The sequence below is a fragment of the Rhinopithecus roxellana genome, chromosome 18 (assembly GCF_007565055.1).
Source record: "Rhinopithecus roxellana isolate Shanxi Qingling chromosome 18, ASM756505v1, whole genome shotgun sequence".
Lineage (NCBI taxonomy): Eukaryota > Metazoa > Chordata > Mammalia > Primates > Cercopithecidae > Rhinopithecus > Rhinopithecus roxellana.
This window is the reverse complement of record NC_044566.1, coordinates 11909679-11927408: the sequence shown is the minus strand read 5'-3', so window position 1 is coordinate 11927408 and position 17730 is coordinate 11909679. Positions and strand designations below refer to the sequence as shown.

Below are 17730 nucleotides of genomic sequence, written 5' to 3'. Positions count from 1 at the left end.
GTATTTCTCTGATTTCAGAATAAGTCTGTGTAGAAACTTGTTCTGATGTTAAAGTGCAAAAGGGGGCAGTAAAGTGCTATCCACAAAAAAGGAATAAAACATTTTCCAAGTATTTCTTATTACTGCCTGTGTCTTTCTTAGGCCCTGCCTTTATTTATTCATTTTATAACAAAACTCTTATGTTTGGAGCATTGAGAGAATACCTTATGAAGCTGTTGCAGCAATCTAGCATTAAATGGAAGTCATGCAAGACTGAAGATCCTGCCTGTTGATGAAGTGTGCCGTCACATTCACACGCTCATGATGCAAAGTCCTTCTTTGGGAGTATTCATATCCCCAAGTGCACAGAGCACTTCGGAAAGGAGCCTTGGTCTTTGGTGTTAATGCTCTTCTAGCTCCATATAGACGTGGCAGGCCCAACGTACATGGTGGGGCGAAGGATCAAGGGTTTGGGCTTATCCAGAGCAGCGTGCATCCTTTGTCAGGAGGTGACTGGAAACACCAGCCAATTACAGCAGAACTGCAGACTACTCATCCGCGTTCGGAATTGCGGAAGAACCAGTTTGCACTCTGACTTCTCTTCTTCACTGTGGGCTTTGGCGTTTAATTAAAAATTAAAGCCTTTTATGGAAAAAGTACATGTTTTCCAAAATGGGGTAAATTTGAAGTGTACTTAATACAGAACACTGGCTTGGGAATAAACCTGTGATATTACTGACTTTTGGTTTGTAGCTGCTAGGCTGAGCCTCTTTGTAAAGCTGGGATTTAGAATCTTTGAAATGTTTGTACAGTTCAATGATTAAGCATAAATTGTATATATTCCCTATTTTTCACTGATTTGAGTAAACAAGTTTGTTACAGCTTCTGTGGACTCAGAGAAATAGGTCACAACTTTAACTAGGATAATTTTATTTATCTGCTTGCTAGGGAATTTCATCAAAAGTTTAAGTCTGTAGGCATTAAATATTTTAAATGCTTATTTTTAAAGTCAGTTATGAAAGATAGTACAATTTTTCTGAAACTACATTAAAAAGTAATGTTTTAATATTATCACAAAAGCATTGACTATTTATTGCGAAGAAAACACAGAAAGCTAATAATCATTCTAAGTCCACCATTCAGTAGCCCAAAGTGTTCTCAGGTAAAGGCGGGGTGTGTGACCATTTGTTTATGGTTGTCTCCGTGCAGTCAGCAAAATAAACAGAACAACATCCCATGTATCATTGATGTGTATATTTTCAACTGAAATCAGCCATCTGCTTACAATGATCATATACACTAATGATATAATTTTTAAATGAAAAGAAAAATAAAATTAATTCTTTGTGGAGAGTAATGCGAATTGACTTATGAATCTCGTCCTGCTTGGCAGTTTGCTCCAGAGGTAGAAGAGCTTTATGTGTGGGCCTCCTCCCCCCACACATTTATTCCACTTGCACGTGCGTGCTCCAGCATCCATGTCAGGACTCCCTTGTCCTGTTACATGAGTAACATGGCCCTGTTTCTCAAGTGCATGATAACTGCCGTAATTACACACAAATATTAAATATTTAAATAGATTTTTACATGTGTAATATTAGGTAGGAGTGGCTCTGGATCGAATCTGATGCTTTTTAAATAGAAGCTTTCCCACGGCATTTCCAAGCACTGTCATCATGTCTGTGTCGATTTAGGGTTTACCTGGCCTAGTTATCTGTCTGGACATAGAAACTGGTAGTTGCTGTTTGTATCTTTTTGTTCCGATCTCTTTATTCTGTCAGCTGAGTATTCTTGCTGTCAGTTACTAACATATTAACTCATCCTTGTTGGGAAACTTTGGCATCTTCTTCCATGGTTTCCCTCCGTGGATCTCTCGCGTCCCTCAGGAGAGCCAACAGGTATATTTTCACACATTTCATTTGTATTTTCAGAGACTACACCAGCATCGAGTGGCCCCCGAGCGATACGGGTTTTCTTCTCGGTGGATCTACACTCTTTGGCCAACCTTGAGAAAACTTGTAAGAAGGCATCAGATGTTTGTGCTAAGGTGCATGTAGTATGGTCAGAGGAAGAAAGAAGCAAGGAAAGTGGAGTAGCTGTGGGTGGGAGGGGGAGCAGGGAGTGCAATTTCAGGTTCACTACGCAGCTCTCCATAAACTTCTCCACTGCTGGCTTCCCACGGATCCTCCTATTACACTGGGCAAAGTGCAGAAATAGAGCAGGCAACCACTGCCTCCCTCCTTTTCCCAGGCACCCTGTGAGACCCGATAATGCAATACCAGTCAGCAGAAAAGTCCAGACTTGACATCCCAGTGTGCCATGGTCTGATCTGTGAATGAAAATCACGTGACATGACCTCTGAACTCTAAGTGACTGGTTTATATTTTCAGCGTATTAGGCCCGTATTTTAAACAAGCATGTGCTCATAGTGTAGGTTAAAACTTTCTACTGTCTTCATTAATTATGTTATGTTCCAGTCTATTAATATTAAAGAATATTGTGTTACATAATGACTTTTTCTTTTTTTTTTTGGAGACGGTGTCTCGCTCTGTCGCCCAGACTGGAGTACAGTAGTGTGATCTCAGCTCACTGCAACCTCCGCCTCTGGGATTCAAGCAGTTCTCTGTCTCAGCCTCTGAGTAGCTAGGATTACAGGCGCCTGCCACCATGCCCAGCTAAGTTTTGTATTTTTGGTAGAGATGGGGTTTTACCATCTTGGCCAGGCTGATCTTGAACTCCTGACCTCATGATCCACCCGCCTCAGCCTCCCAAAGTGCTGGGATTATAGGCATGAGCCACCACGCCTGGCAACATAATGACTATTTTTTAAAGTTTTTACAGTTATGACTGTGAAGTTGAAATGTCTAAATTATGGAGATCCAGTTTAGATTACTAACTATTTATGTCTAATTGAGATTGTTAGACTTAGCCAAACTATCCATGTAGAAGTATTAGAGTCTAAATTGCTGAAAAACTTGAAAAAGCTTGGATTAAGTTCAATAGGTAATCCAAGAGGAAAAATAGATTCCACTATCAGATCATTTCACCATAGATATGTTAAGTTTGGAAGCCCTACTTGAGTGTTTCCAGTTTTTTCCACATTATATTGTCTCTATATTTGATTCAAAGGCAGGGCATCTATTGTCTTGCTTAGGACTGATTCACTGGGAAAAACCGTTGGAGTTGCCTATTTCCACTCAGTATGCCTCACCCTTAGAGCAGCTTCCCATGGTTCCCAGGGAAGCCCTCCAGTGAGAATGCACTAAGCCACACGCCATGGCCTGGGAAAGCAGTCCTAAACCTGGAGGTTCTCTTGATGGAAAGGAAGAGGCAGCCTTCCCCTCCCAGGAAGACAGTAGAGAGCCTGCTCTGACTTTGCTCAGAGACAGAACTGGTCTGACTCAGTTCTTTCTCCTATGTGGGACATGAACCACTCTTGGTGGTCTTTGCTTTTTATTTGAGCTTAAAATCAGCAGACTTTATTAAATGACACCCCTCTCTCACCACTTTCTGTCTGGGCGAAGTTTAACAAGAACAGCCTCCCCCCACGCGGTATGGGTCGTAACCGTGGCAGTTTCCTTCTACTGTTTTTGGTTACAAAATGAACATTGTCTGAACACACAGAAAGAAATCTGTATTTGGCATCCATAATGGAAAGTCAGTTTAGTAATTTAAAATTAGCCAGTTGTCATCATCATAATTCTTTTTAACACTTTCAAAGTTAGCATAGGAGAAGTGTATTGTTGAATATTCCAAAATATTTAGGGCATAGATAGGTGTGCTATGTAGTGTGATTTATTAATGTGTCTAAGCAATCTAAAAGTAACAGAGTTCAAATATAAACCCCATCACTTCAAAAATAGGAACTCTTGTTTACTGACTTGATTATAACATATGGAACTCAATTGTTTTCCGTTAAAAAATGATAGTATTAGGAAACTCACCCCATTTGCTTTTCATATATATTCTGCTATTTGCATAATTGTCTGGAGTCCATATGTAATATTAAATGTAAAACACAAATGTCATGTAGCTGGTCTGTTTCTTCCTCACCTTTTGGTTCCTGGCTTCCTGGGGAAGGGTTGCATATCTGAGCCATGGTCTCAGATGACTGCCTCGGAAGAAGCCTCTTCCCTTCAGGAACCACTGATGTGTGCTTGGTGTGCAGCTGGACTTTCCCTGGCTCTCCATGTGATGCTCACATGTGCATGTGTATTGGCTTTCTCTTGATTTCCCTTAACTTCATGGCTTGTCTATGAACAGCTTGATTTGGGGGGGAAAAATGTGTTTCCCAAAGCCAGAGTTATAATTGAATGTGCTGCAGTCAAAACGAAAAAGTGTGCAGAGAAAGGGGGCTTTTCCTGTCATGCTCATTGGGCACCAGTGTGTCTTCACCTGTTTTGTGGGTTAGGTCCATGTGTTGTGCTGAAATGAAGAACATGGGATGTATGGGGCTTTGGACGGTGCTGAGCGAAAAGCAAGTGCTCCAAAGCAGCTGTGTTTGTATTATTAGTGGTTCTGGAGGTGGCTGATTGCCTTGCATTTTAAGTAGAGAGGGATTGTAGAAGACTGCCAATACTTACAACTTTTTTCGGAGAGAAAGGGTCAGAAACTCCATTTGCAGGGCTCCTTGCTCTCCAGAAACGCCAGTGTGCCTGGGAAGGCATCTGCAGAAATCCAGTCTCTCCTCCTCAGTGTGTCCTGTCCCGACTCAGTGGTTCTGTGTTCAGAATTCCTATCATGTCTGTGACCTGCAAATAGTGGTACTTAATTCGACTTCAGTTTGTATAAATGTTAGCTTCTATTTGTTCATTCCCATTTTTTGTTCAACTACTACATTCTTTATTGAGTATCTACTCTGTGTCAGCCCCTTGGGCATTTAATACTGAATTAGTCACATGTGGGACTGGCCTGCCCTCAGGGAGCTAGACTATACATTCTGAATGATCAGCGATCTCTACTTTTCTGTCACTCACAACGTCTGGCACAAAACAGGTTACTTGAGTTGTTACACTCACAGTGCTGTTGTTTGCTGCCATGGTGCTTTAGGAAGTGTGAGAGTTCCCGGGAGGCAGAGTCAATAATGCAGACTGCACATATCAAACACATGGCCAGGAGAGCTGTAGTTCAAGCTCTCAGCTCAACTGCCCTCTGTCCACTGAGAAGGCATAATCTCATCAATTAAAGTGACTGTGTGCTATGGCTGTTTATATATATGCTTAAGAAGTAAAAGCTGCTAAAGCACTCAAGTATTGGGGCCTTTTGTATTGATTTAATTAAAGGAGCCATCATTGTTTTAACGAGCTCTAGAAATAATTCTTTTGAAGAGCCGAGGATCAAATTCTTGCCTCACGTTTTGCCACAGTGTGTTCTGAAAGGTGAATTAATGCGTTTGGAATCATCAGGAATAGTGAGTTTTGTCAGGATTTTCTTTTTACAAGCATATCACATATGCGTATTGAAATGTGAGCCTCCCTGCCACATTTCTGTTTCTCCCTGCCACATTTCCTGCCTGCCACATTTCCTCCCTGCCACATTTCCGTTTTGATAAGCATCCCCCTGGGTTGCCTTCACTGACCGTTAGAGATTTTTCACAAAGTTGGACGGTACACACTGAACGAAAACTTTACATCAAGAAAGGACTGGAGTGTTTGTGAAATGAATTACAAGGCTCATTCAATTTTTATGTGACTTATGCCTTCTGAAAATATGGCCTCAAACACGAAGATCCCCGAAGCCACATCAACCCCTGCATCCCGTGTTTTCAGCCTCACCACATCAGCACCAGCAAGAGCTGTCGCTGAGATGGTGAGTGATGAGAGTCAAGAGGAGTGACTTGCATGGCCTGGGAGGAAACCTCCTGTGAATCTTTAGTTAAGTCGGAAAAAAAAAATCCTCATGAAGGAAACAGGATCTTGGGAGCATTTTGAATGAAGAAAGAGCTTAGTGAGCCAAACTTGAGACATAGGGTGTAACGTGGGAGAGTTTTAAGACTTGCAGAGATGTACAGCTTGGAAGGGGGTGTAATGCTTTTTCTTAAAAGAGCTGAATGAATGGTTGAGGAAATGGGTACATCTGGCTTGGTAAGGATCCTGATCTCTGAAGCCTAGGAAGCCCCCGGGGCTTGTAATTTAGGAATACTTCCTCTAATAGTAGCTAACCCTTATATAGTGCTGTCTGTGCAGGCTACAAAAGGAGCAGATCTAGGATAGAAAATGTTTGGAGTGGTATGAGAAACCCTAGGCAGGAATTGACTCCTGGTGTTTGTAAACCTTAAAGATGTCCTAAAAAGGTCAAGGAATAAGACAGGAGAAAAAGGAAGTGTCAGGAAGATGATCAATTTAATGTTTATGGAATTTAGTTTGTACCTGCTGCCCAGCATCTTGCCTGAGTTTTTTAACCTCAGCAGCCCATCAGAATTACTGTGTGTATGTTGGAGAGTCTGGGGGAGATGATGAAATTAGCCTCATCCACAGACATTCTGATTCAGTCTATTACTTGAGAAACTGAATTGTGTTTTGTCCAGAAAGAAGATTAAATTGTCTAGAGAGAACACATTGGCATTCACAAGGTTGAGGGGATACCACAGAGAGGCTCCCTGTGATCTGCATTTGTCAAAAGTTCTAGAGAATTCTCAACAGTACTCACATGGTTGTTTTAAATATATCATTGTTATAAAAATTCATTTTTAGTTCTGTTTCACAGAAAGATTTTTTTTTTTTTTTGAATGAATGAATAAATGTCCTATGTCCTTGCTAAAGGAGCTCAGTTAAAATAAAAAGGGGACCATCCTTCTCTTTTGGGGGTTGTACAGTAACACATTCCCAAGAAAGAGGTAACAGCCACATACATTTTTCCTGCCAATAAGGAGTGCAGGTTTTTCATATGAATCCATAATATAATTTCTGTTATGTTTTATGCTGCTTCATAACCACACTCATGCACTTTTCAGCAAATTAATACCATTCATCAGCATAAATCATAAGCTATTCCCTTGGTATGGGTTTGAAATTGGGGGTGCTCTATCATCCTTGCTTTTTCTCTTAGTGAATTATGACCCTGTAGTCATCATGGCTGGTGGGCATCTCTGGTTAAAGAAAAAGGTTGAATTGGAAGGATTCAGAGGCGATTCTTTGTTCTCAGGCTTTAATATTTTAATGAGCCTGCAGGCTTGGCTGCTTACGAACGAGCTGGGATTTCTAAGTGTGTTGTTAGTGTTAGCACTTGTGGAAGGATGTTCATTAGGAAGTTCTTGTTTCAGATTTTCAGAGAAACTCCCCATTAAGAAAGATCATTCAGGAGCATGGCTAGCAAGAAAGAGGATAGGGAGGAGGGAGGCTTTTAGCGATAAGCATTAAGAGAATATTGTATCAGTAGTCTTAGTTCTAAAGATTTGCTTCTGAGAATTAATTGGAGCAAATGCGTCTCAAGGGAAGAAAAAAAAGATTTCTAGAGCAGGGACAGTAGTTGTTGTCCTTGCAAGTGGAGGACTCTTCATTTTGCAGCTGAATCAATACTACAACTAATTATTTCTGGTTATCTTTTATGCATTTGTAAGACATTTCTTTTGTTCAGTGTAATAAAAAACCCATTGTTTGATCAGTGACTAATTATGATAAGTAATTTGAAACATTCTTGATGAAACTTGTCTGTTAATTAACATCAACAGCAAATGGAAACTAACAGGACAACAAAGTATTAGTGGATCCACTGTTCCCTCCTATTGATGAGATCTCTCTGTGGCATGCCCAATAAACTAAAGCTGCCAGTGGTTAAAAAATAACAAACATGTGGGATGATCTGACTCACCATGGAGGAAAAGTTATTGTCAGGTTACACAAAGGAGTACTGAAATATTACAAGCGAGAGGGTGGTAAAGAAATGTCAGCAGGTAGCCTGGTCCTGTGGCTTAGAGGAAGGAAAGTGGTTTCTTTCTGTCTTTCCTTTTCCTTTCGAAGCTTAATTCCAAAATACATTCATCCCATATTGATCTGAAGTAAGAGACTTTTGATACATAAAAGCATGAATCTGAAAATATGTAGTATGGGATTATCAGCATTGCCTGGCTATCTTGTAACTATCATTAGTACTGTTAATTTTTTATCAACTCATTGGCATTTTTTTCTTATGCTTTTAGATTTCTACCTGGACAAGGACTGGTACTATACCCACAGATAGGAGACAAATTGGATATTATTTGCCCCAAAGTGGACTCTAAAACTGTTGGCCAGTATGAATATTATAAAGTTTATATGGTTGATAAAGACCAAGCAGACAGATGCACTATTAAGAAGGAAAATACCCCTCTCCTCAACTGTGCCAAACCAGACCAAGATATCAAATTCACCATCAAGTTTCAAGAATTCAGCCCTAACCTCTGGGGTCTAGAATTTCAGAAGAACAAAGATTATTACATTATATGTAAGTATAATTTTATTCATTTATTTTATAGAAATTAAGATAAGCTATATAGGTTTGTATCAATTTTTTGTTTCCTTAAAATTATTGTGGCAAATAATTTGGTGAGAATCTTTGCTGAAAAATTGTGCCCCCCTTTTTTTTTTCAAAGAAACCTTCATGGAATTTGGGACCCTGTGCTAGCAGTATTCATTAAGTATACATACCCAAAGAGAGAGAGAAAAAAAAAAAAAAACACTAGAATCCTTAATTAGTATTGAAATAAATGTGTTATATGAATATATTCAGCATCTCTACTGACAAAACCATTGTTCAGGACCATTGGTGGATTTTGATAGGTAAATCTTGTGCACTGCGTTTTCTCTTCACCCATCCATCCATTCATTCACTCATTCACTCATTCATTTCATATTTATTCTGTGCCAGAGACTGTGCTTAAGGGCTAGAGATTCAGCAGTGAAAGGTGGTAAAATAGTATGCTTTCCTCAAGAAGTTATCAGTCTAGAGAAGGTGGAGCTCATAAATTAGAAAGATGGGGATGACAGGCAAAGGTCACATTAAAACCAGATTCAGAAGAAAAAGACAAAACTTGGTTTTCTCAGTGAATTACTGTTTTTTGCATATATATATGTAATTTGACACGCTGTTTCAGGAAGAGATGGTATGTATCCTTTGGGTCATATCTGAGGCTAACTCGCGAGGACGTGAAGTCAGCTGAGGAGCACATTTCGAGCCCATGCCTACTATGTGCAGATCTCTCATCAGCGTTATTCCCAGGGCCCCAGGTTTTGTTAAAGTCTAGGTGACTCAGACAGCTGTTTGCTTCATTCAAGCAATGAAGTCTTTTTTCTTAATTTCTTTGATTTAAAATTATACTCATAACTGGGTTGACTTTTCCAATGGCTTGGTTACCATAGACTTCAGTTTATTAGGGAACTGCTATCTGCCATTGGTTATTATTTGCCCCAAGGTGGACTCTAAAACTTTAGGTAGGAGAATCTTGGTGATCGAACTGAAACTCTTGCGTCTCGACCTATGAGCTGCACTTTATTGTTATTTTATTTTTTTAGACACGGGGTCTAGCTTTGTTGCGGAGGCTGGAGTGCGGTGGCAAGATCACAGCTCACTGTAGCCTTGAACTCCAGGGCTCAGGTGATCCTCCCACCTCAGCCTCCAAGTAGCTGGGACTACAGGCGTGTAGCACTGCACCCAGCTCAAGAGCTACACTTTAAAGCACAGAATGAAAACCTATTTTTAAAGCCAACTTGACACATAGAGTAGCTTACTGAGAATTAGTAACAACAACAACAAAAGAGAGTGGTAGAGTATATACTTAGTAAGGAATAATTATTATAAAATAAAAGCATTCTGAAATGAAACAGGTAGATGGGGTAGTCAAGTATGCAGAATAATAGGGAAATCTTTGAAAATGTAAAATAGTTACCAGGTAAAATAAATGGAAACTTTAAGCTTTTGGAAGCCTAACAATGTGTTTATATTAGTGAAGAATTTTTTTTTTTTTTTTTTTTTTTGAGATGGAGCCTCTGTCTATCGCCAGGCTGGAGTGCAGTGGCGTGATCTCAGCTCATTGCAACCTCCACCTCCTAGGTTCAAGTGATTCTCCTGCCTCGGCCTCCCGAGTAGCTGGGACTACAGGCATGCGCCACCATGGCCGGCTAATTTTTGTATTTTTAGTGGAGACAGGGTTTCACCATGTTGGCTAGGATCGTCTGGATCTCTTAACCTCATGATCCTCCTGCCTCAGCTTCCCAAAGTGCTGGGATTCCAGGCGTGAGCCACCGCACCTGGCCTTAGTAAAGACTTTTAAAGTAAGACTTTTTCAGTGAAAGCTACTGTTTAGCATAACATTTACAGGGAACTGAAACTGATCAGATGCATTTATTAAGGAGGTTAATGCCCCTGGGTGGGGCAGGAGGAAGAAGGTACTGGTACGGGAATAGTGGACACACTAAAGATGAGATGCTCTAGGGCAGTGAATGCATGTCCCTAAGGCGTGGATGCAGCCCAAGTCCACTGGTATGCCAACAGGCCCCGAGTCTCTCCCCTTCCTTTAGCTTATGACTTCATGAAAAATGCTTTGCAAGTTCTAAGTTCCCACTGGGCGCAAGTGGAATTTTAGTAAACATTAAGAGTTTAACCTTTAGTGTGAAATAATATGCAAGCTATGCAAATAAAGAATTGTTTACCAACATCTCTTTGCTTAATGTAGTGGGCATTTAGTAATTGCTTTTTATTAATACATGAGAGATTTGTATTTAGAAGCACCGTTTAATTTATAATTATAATATTAATCTACACAATTATAGCATCTATTATTTCCTTGTTTTGGAAACTCTTCATACCGCACTAACAGGTTTATTGCAGTTACTGAGCTACTGTGGCCATCAGAGCTCTCCTTAGAGTTAGGATTTACCATGCAAAAGCATATAGTAGCCTGGGATAAATGAATCTTTCTTAATATGGAATTGAGGGTCTCAACTCTGAAACTACGAGAGGCTATTTGGATGTTGCTTTGGGGGACCGTCATAAGGGCTGGGTGAAGGACTCAGGGCGCAGGGCTCAGAAGTTTGCCAGGAAGTCCAGTTGAGACTTTCAGCAGAGTTGAAAGACTTCCACGATAGTGTAGGCAGAGGAAGGCGCTTCAGATACTTGGGAAAATATAGAAGCCAGTTTCTCACCCACCCTACAGCAAAGCTCATTGATCTACAAATTTCCCTAGAAAGGAAATGGGAAATGCAGAGAACAAATGTTAAAATAGTTTTAGAAATTAATATTGACTTTGTTTTGCTTCTGCGAAAGTTCCAAGACACCGAAACAATTAATGGATTTTAAAAAGTCGCTACTTTGCATGTCAGACAAATGCACACACATACACACAGTCAAGCTCTGTACTGGCTTTTTTGAGAAGGAAAGTGTTTGAAGTTAGTCATTTTTATATCAGTACATTTATGAATAGTGCTAGGTAGCATGACGGAAAGTATTAAAATTTACATGTATATTTTTAACACTTCAAATCGTTGGTTCACTTTGAGACAGTACATAATATTGGCATTTGAGTTGCTTTAATAAATGCTACAATCGGTTTAACCCCAAATCTGAGTGTCTAGTTGGTAAGCGCCTTCACAACCAGCAGTGTTACAATAAATACCATGTTTTCGTGTGCTGATTTCTTTCCATGGAGAGGAAAGAGATCTGATGCTTTGGAGGAGTGCTTGACTTTCTTCCCCCAGGGAGGAGCAGTCCAGAGGGACTGACTTGCACTGCGGAGTACCCTACATGAACAGCATTTCGAAGAATTCAACCAGGAACCTAGAGTCCTACTTGCTAGTCCTACTTCCTGAGCTTAATGAGAAAGTCACTTTATTTCTTTGAACTTTAATTTATTTCTCTAAAAAGCACTTTCAGTATTGTCATTGTTCTGGCTCATGATGGCGGTCTCCTCCGGTTTCGAGCCATCTGAGGGCTGGGCATACAAATCCAGTGTAGGAGCACTTGTTAGTGTGGCTTCAAATGGACAGGATCCTCTGTAAATTCTTTAAAAACATTTCATTTGATTTGTGGTGCTACCTGCTTTCAAATATAGTCATCACACTTGTGAGTTTCAGACATGAATATGAATTTTTCATTTGAACTGTATTTTTAAACACAGTAAGTGTTCACTAAGTCCCCTCAGGATATAATGTGGCAAACTGATATGCGTCCTCATTCATTCTTCTCATAGATGGTTACTTGCTTTTTAACTTGTGGCAAAATTGTATACAAAGGGTCGCCGACTTAAAAAGGTTCCACTTAAATTTTTCAACTTTCTGATGGGTTTATTGGAGTATTAAGTGTATTTTCAATTTAATGATATTCAGCTTACCTTGTGCTTATCAAGTATCAAGACATAGCCCCACCTAAGTCAAGGAGCATCTGTATATGGGTTTTTATTCCTGTTTAGAATTGACATTTTCAAGTGACCTATTTCAGTAATTAGCCCTGGGCCTAATTTGCATAATGAGATCTCCTAATCTTCAAGTGATGCAAAGATGGAGATATTATGGCCATGTGGTCTGAAGAGCCCTTTTCTTTATTACGTTCAGATCTTTGATTGCCTTAAAAACAGAGTAGCTAATTTACATAACCTATAGTTATTTTTATTATTGTCTTTAAAGTTTTTTTTAATGTTCATGAAATAACTGTTTGGAAATTGCCCATTTTCAAGGGAAGCTGTGTCTTAGACTTACTAAATGCTCCATTTGTTACTGGGAAAGCCTTCTTGTGTTTGTAGCCTTTATCCATAGAGTTTTCTTTGCAGCACTTTCTGTGCCTGGTTTAGTTTCTTTTCAGAGGTGACACCCAAAGCTGAATGAGTCAGCAGGTTTGGTGTGTTGGCCCTTTGCAACAGCTGTCCTTACCAAGGTTCTGTGGGCTGGTGGTTCTACCTTCGCATAAAACCTTGCAAAATAACCCACAAAGAGGTTTTCGTCACACTACCAAAATCGTGTGAGTCAGAGATGGATGAAAAATGAATGCCATTGTGTTCATACTTTTCAAGTTGACAGTAGCTACGGCAGAGCTGTTAGACAAAGAAAACCGTATTAAAGAAGCACCTCCCAATGTAGCTTCATGTGGCTTTTGCATTATTTTGCTGCAGATCCATAGCTAAGACACATCTTGTGGCATAGTCCATAAGTCATCTTTTCTAAGGACTGTTTGATTAAAGGTTGTTCTGTGAGATCCACCCTGTGGTATTCATGGCATCTTCTTGGAGGCCTCCCTCACTCTCCATGCCTTGGCAAAGTCTTCCTTAAGAAACACTGAACGAGTCTGGAGAAGCTGCCATTTCTTAGGGCCCTCATTGGTTCAGTTGTCTATAGCTTTTTTTTTTTTTTTTAATAAAGAGCATGTAAAATTGGAAGGCTCCACAAACAGCTTTGCTTTTTTTTTAGACGTGTACTCCACTACTAAGCAAAATCACAAAGTAAAATGCTTGCACAAATATAATGAAACAATATTCTTAAAAGAATCAAAACAGAGGAACTTTAGAGTCTTGCTTATGTTGTTGAGCATATATTTGTTTTCTTCTCTGCTTTTGATTTACTTATTTCTGGGGTGTAGGTTTGGCAAGTAGCACTGAAATGTACTGAATGCACTGTTCTTTAGCAAGATAGTTACGGGAGCTTTCAAATGTCCTCTTAACAGATAGATTTCTTTTAGAATATAGAATGTGTGTGGGCTGTGTAAAGCGATTATGTGCTTTATTTGATGAATTATTTATGTACTATAAATGTAGCAAAAGCCACATTTCCATCATTAGATGTAATCCCATTTGGTGATACAACAACATCAGCCTGTCATTTGGGTCCTCGGACTGAGGGGTGAGGATTTATGTTTGATACCTTGCGCACAATGGCCGAGTTCAAGCATTTAAACACATTTTTATTTTTAACCTATAGCTCTCATCTTTGTAATAGGATATTCATCAGAATGTTGCCAGAGACTGTGCATTTGGGTTCTTGAGGGATACAGCACCACCACCACCCTCCCCGCGTCCAAGAGAAGCAGATCAACATCTTAGGTTGAGAGTCTGGGATCTGGAAGACCCGAGTTCCTGAGTGCCCTTTGACAAGTAACTTAACCCCCCTCTGCCTCAGTCTCTTCATCTGTAAAGTGGGAATAATGACAGCACCTGCTTCACAGGGTTGATGGGACTCCAGATGGAGTGGGATCTATAACATGCTTATTACTTCCACCCTTGACGCCAAATGCATATAACTAAGAGTTAATTTTGGAGCAGGGGAGGAAGTATGAGGCTGCAGGCTAGAGGCAGAGCTGTGCTCGGCTGCAGGCTGGAGAGGATGGGCCCCAAAAGCTTGGCTGATTTGACGTCCATCCATAAAATGGAACTCCAGAGAGTTTGCACGTTTCAGTCATGCTGCATAACTTAATTATAAGATCTTCTCTCTGTCTTCTTTGAGTGTTATAAAAGCTCTTTTGTCCTTGAACTTCCTTTACCAAGAAACATGCATTTATGTATCTTTTTGTTCATGGAATTGCCCAAGCTTGTTAGCAGATCCTTTGTAAGACCCAAAAGAGACAGACATGGGAGGAGTCTTCAGATACATATAATCATTTTTCCCAATTTCCATGTCACCAGCCTTGCCAGGACTTTTTCTCAGTTCCCTGTTACACAAAGAAAGGAATGTGTCTTTATTGATAATTTTAGCAGCATCCTAATGTGGTATAAATCGTCTTCCAGAGAAGAAAATGTGTCAGGGTTGCGTTATCACTGAGACTAGCCGGGAAAGTAGATCAGTCCATTAGTCTGATAATTAGAAGCGTTGTTTCTGTTATTTCTTAACATCATGTGAACTCCTTTTCTGGCTGTATTAAAGGTTTTCCCAGTGTGTATCAGTGAGGCTCCTTATTGAATTTAATATGAATAAAGATAAATTCTTTACACTTAGGGATTAAATTCTCAGCTTCTGCTTGAGATTGCACTGAGAAACTTCTGGCTCTCAGGTGTAATGGAGTCACGACCATGGGAATGTCTGTCCCATATGGCTCAGTGTGTAAGAAGAAAAAGCTGTTGTGGATGGAGCCTCTGTTCACATTACATGACATCACCTAAGCCATCATGACAGCAAGAATGATTTAGGAATTGCTCAGAATAAAACTGCCTTCATTATTTCATAAAATATATCTTGGTATCTTTGGCACCTGTGTTTATGGCTTTTTCAAGGTTCACTGGGATTTATAAATAATTGGACAATACTAGAGACCTAGTACAAGTATGAAAGAGGACAGGCTTCTTTCTTAGTAACCTTTAAACATTCATCCAGAAGATAAAACTTTAAAGCAAAATAAAACACGAAAATAGCCAAGACGCACAGGCAAACACATACATAGTTCTTAAGAGTCACATTTGTTCCTGAAGTTTCAAAATCTCAGGCTGGGTGTTTGATCACTTGGGGAAGTGCTGTGGCCTTCACATAGCTCTTGTCTCACTTTGAAGTCTAGAGACACAGGTCTTAGGGCAATTTTTATCACTGTGAGAAAGCTGAAACCTAGAGAGTGTGAGTAGCTTAGTACAATTCCGTTGGCCATCAAATGTCAGAATCAAAACTCAATCCAGGGCCACTGGACCCTTAGGCCAGCATTGTTAGTTTACAACAGTGCCTCCTGGGTCCAAACATCTAAGTGCACATGTAGCAATAGTAAAGATAGTATGCAAGCATATATAACACATATGCAGAGACAGCAGAGTATATGTACACACATGTTGCATACATAGCAACAGCAGAGAAGCTCACGAACTATAAAGGATGGACTCTCTGCTTGTATCAGACATTTTGGTACTGACACTTTGTCATATATTGTGTAACATATAACCAGCTTGCAATCATCTGCCCCCAAAGTTCAACTAAAAATCCTACAGGGTACTAGGAAAGGAAGGCCATGGGGAAAAGGTGGTTATGATGGCAATTTGTTAGGTCTTATAAATTTTCTTTTTCTTTTTAGACATACTCTTAATTCCATTTCTTCAATAAGTCTATACTGTTTTGTGTTTTTGTGTTAGCAAGTACTTTGAGCCCCTCAATAGAAAATTGCTACATAATATAGTTATTAAAAATAAAAATCTCTCAAACATACAAGTAGAGGTGGTATGAGACTTCAAATTGCCTTAGCCAAGTACAAGTGCAACAGTTTTGTTGACTGGCTGGCCGGCTGGATAGACGGACTGATGGATTGGCAGACCCTCAAGCTGGAGGGTAATTGATCTCGTTACAGAGGAGGTAGGCTGGGTGACAGTTCTTCTTTGCAAGTGGCTTTTTGCATTGGTGAAGTAGCCTGTTTTGTTGTTCCTGATGTTAAACAGGAGATGAAGCAAACATGGGAAATTGCTCTGGATTCTTAGAGTATAGAACATGTCCCCTGGACGGAATAAGGTTCATGTGTAGGGCAAATTTAGACATGGGCACCTGATTGGGGTTACTGCTGGTCTCTAAATGGTCAAAGCAAACAACATGTCCATCTAAGCTGTGATGCCATGAGAGTGTTGCGTTTTCTCCTCTGCAGTGTTATATTCTAAACTGTCAGCAGATATTAATTCGGTCGCTGGTGAAGTCCCACCACCTAGAGATGAACTCTGCCTCCGATGGGTGTTTTCCACTTCAGTGCCACTCGTCTTGCAATTACTGGGTCATTAATATCATTGCATGCAGTTAGTGACAGTAGAATGAGCTAGAGGGTTGTGGGATGTGCACCCTCCCCACCATGAACTTTTTACTCGGACCCTTTCCTAGCTCCACCTTTTCATATTTTGGCAAGGAAATTTTAATGGTCGAGACTGTCAGAATCTTGAGAGTAAGGCACTGGATTATGTGCTGGAAATAATTCACTCAAACACATGCTTCTTCGTGGTTCTGAATATTTTCAATAGATGTTATCACTGTCCCTTCTCTGGGAAGTTTCGTGTTAAAAATCTGATGCTTAAGTATAGCTAATATAGACAATAGGGAATTATGTTTTTATCTTTAGAACTCTTGCATTATTCTTTTCTTTAAAAATGTGAGCTTAGTCATTACTATTGAAGTGGGCATCTGGCCACCTATTTTTAAAACACAATTCCTCTATCTTAGTGGATTTTGGCCCATATTAAGCATATTAAGGCTTTTTTTTTTTTTCTTTCAAGACATGGGGTTTTATTGGGGGCTTATATACAGGAGAGAGAGAGAGTCCAGTGGCAATGGGCTGGACAAGATATCCGCATGGCCCTGTGCAGTGAGCTGGGCAGGAAAACTGCAACTGCTTGCAAACAGCATGGAGTTATCTATAGCATTTCCACTTAAAACCATCCCGCTAATGACTTCCACCTGGCAACCTTCATTTAATCCAGAACTTAGGACCTCGAGTCCCTGTATGGCCCATGTTCCACAGGATGGGCCGAGGGCTCAGGTGTGCCTTCTAGACAAAGACTGACTCTCCACATTGGCCATCCCCGGATTCCCTAGCTCAAGACACATGTTCAGGTGTGTCTAAGGCTGGCTCGTCTATGTGAAGTTATTTATTCTTTACCATTGACTCTCATGTTCCCACTATGTTAAGTTTTTCTGAATTACTGTGGCAATAAGAAACAGTCCCTTAAATTATACTAGAAGAAAAGCCTTTTTTTTTTTTCGTTTTTTATTTTGAAATTTTTTTTTTTAACTGAGAGATTCCACCTGCGTAAATCGTCATAACTTTTAACAGTAAGATCTTAGACTTAGAAAGTGATGTTTTTCCTCAACAGAATTTATTAAAAACCAAGACACCAAGGTGTTCCAAGCA

The 17730-nt window shown here is 40.0% G+C and overlaps 1 protein-coding gene across 2 annotated transcripts in view; it reads left to right on the top strand.

Moving 5' to 3' along the window:
• EFNB2 (ephrin B2) overlaps positions 1-17730 on the top strand; it is a 45421-nt gene that overhangs the window by 14706 nt on the left and 12985 nt on the right. Inside the window, exons 2-3 of one of the 2 annotated variants that reach the window (XM_030922288.1) lie at positions 8117-8400; positions 13857-14870. In XM_030922288.1, the coding sequence (XP_030778148.1) occupies positions 8117-8400; positions 13857-13978 (406 nt within the window). In that variant the 3' untranslated portion in view covers positions 13979-14870. Of the gene's footprint in view, positions 1-8116; positions 8401-13856; positions 14871-17730 lie in introns of those variants that run through there. The other variant, XM_010353072.2, reaches the window with a different exon arrangement.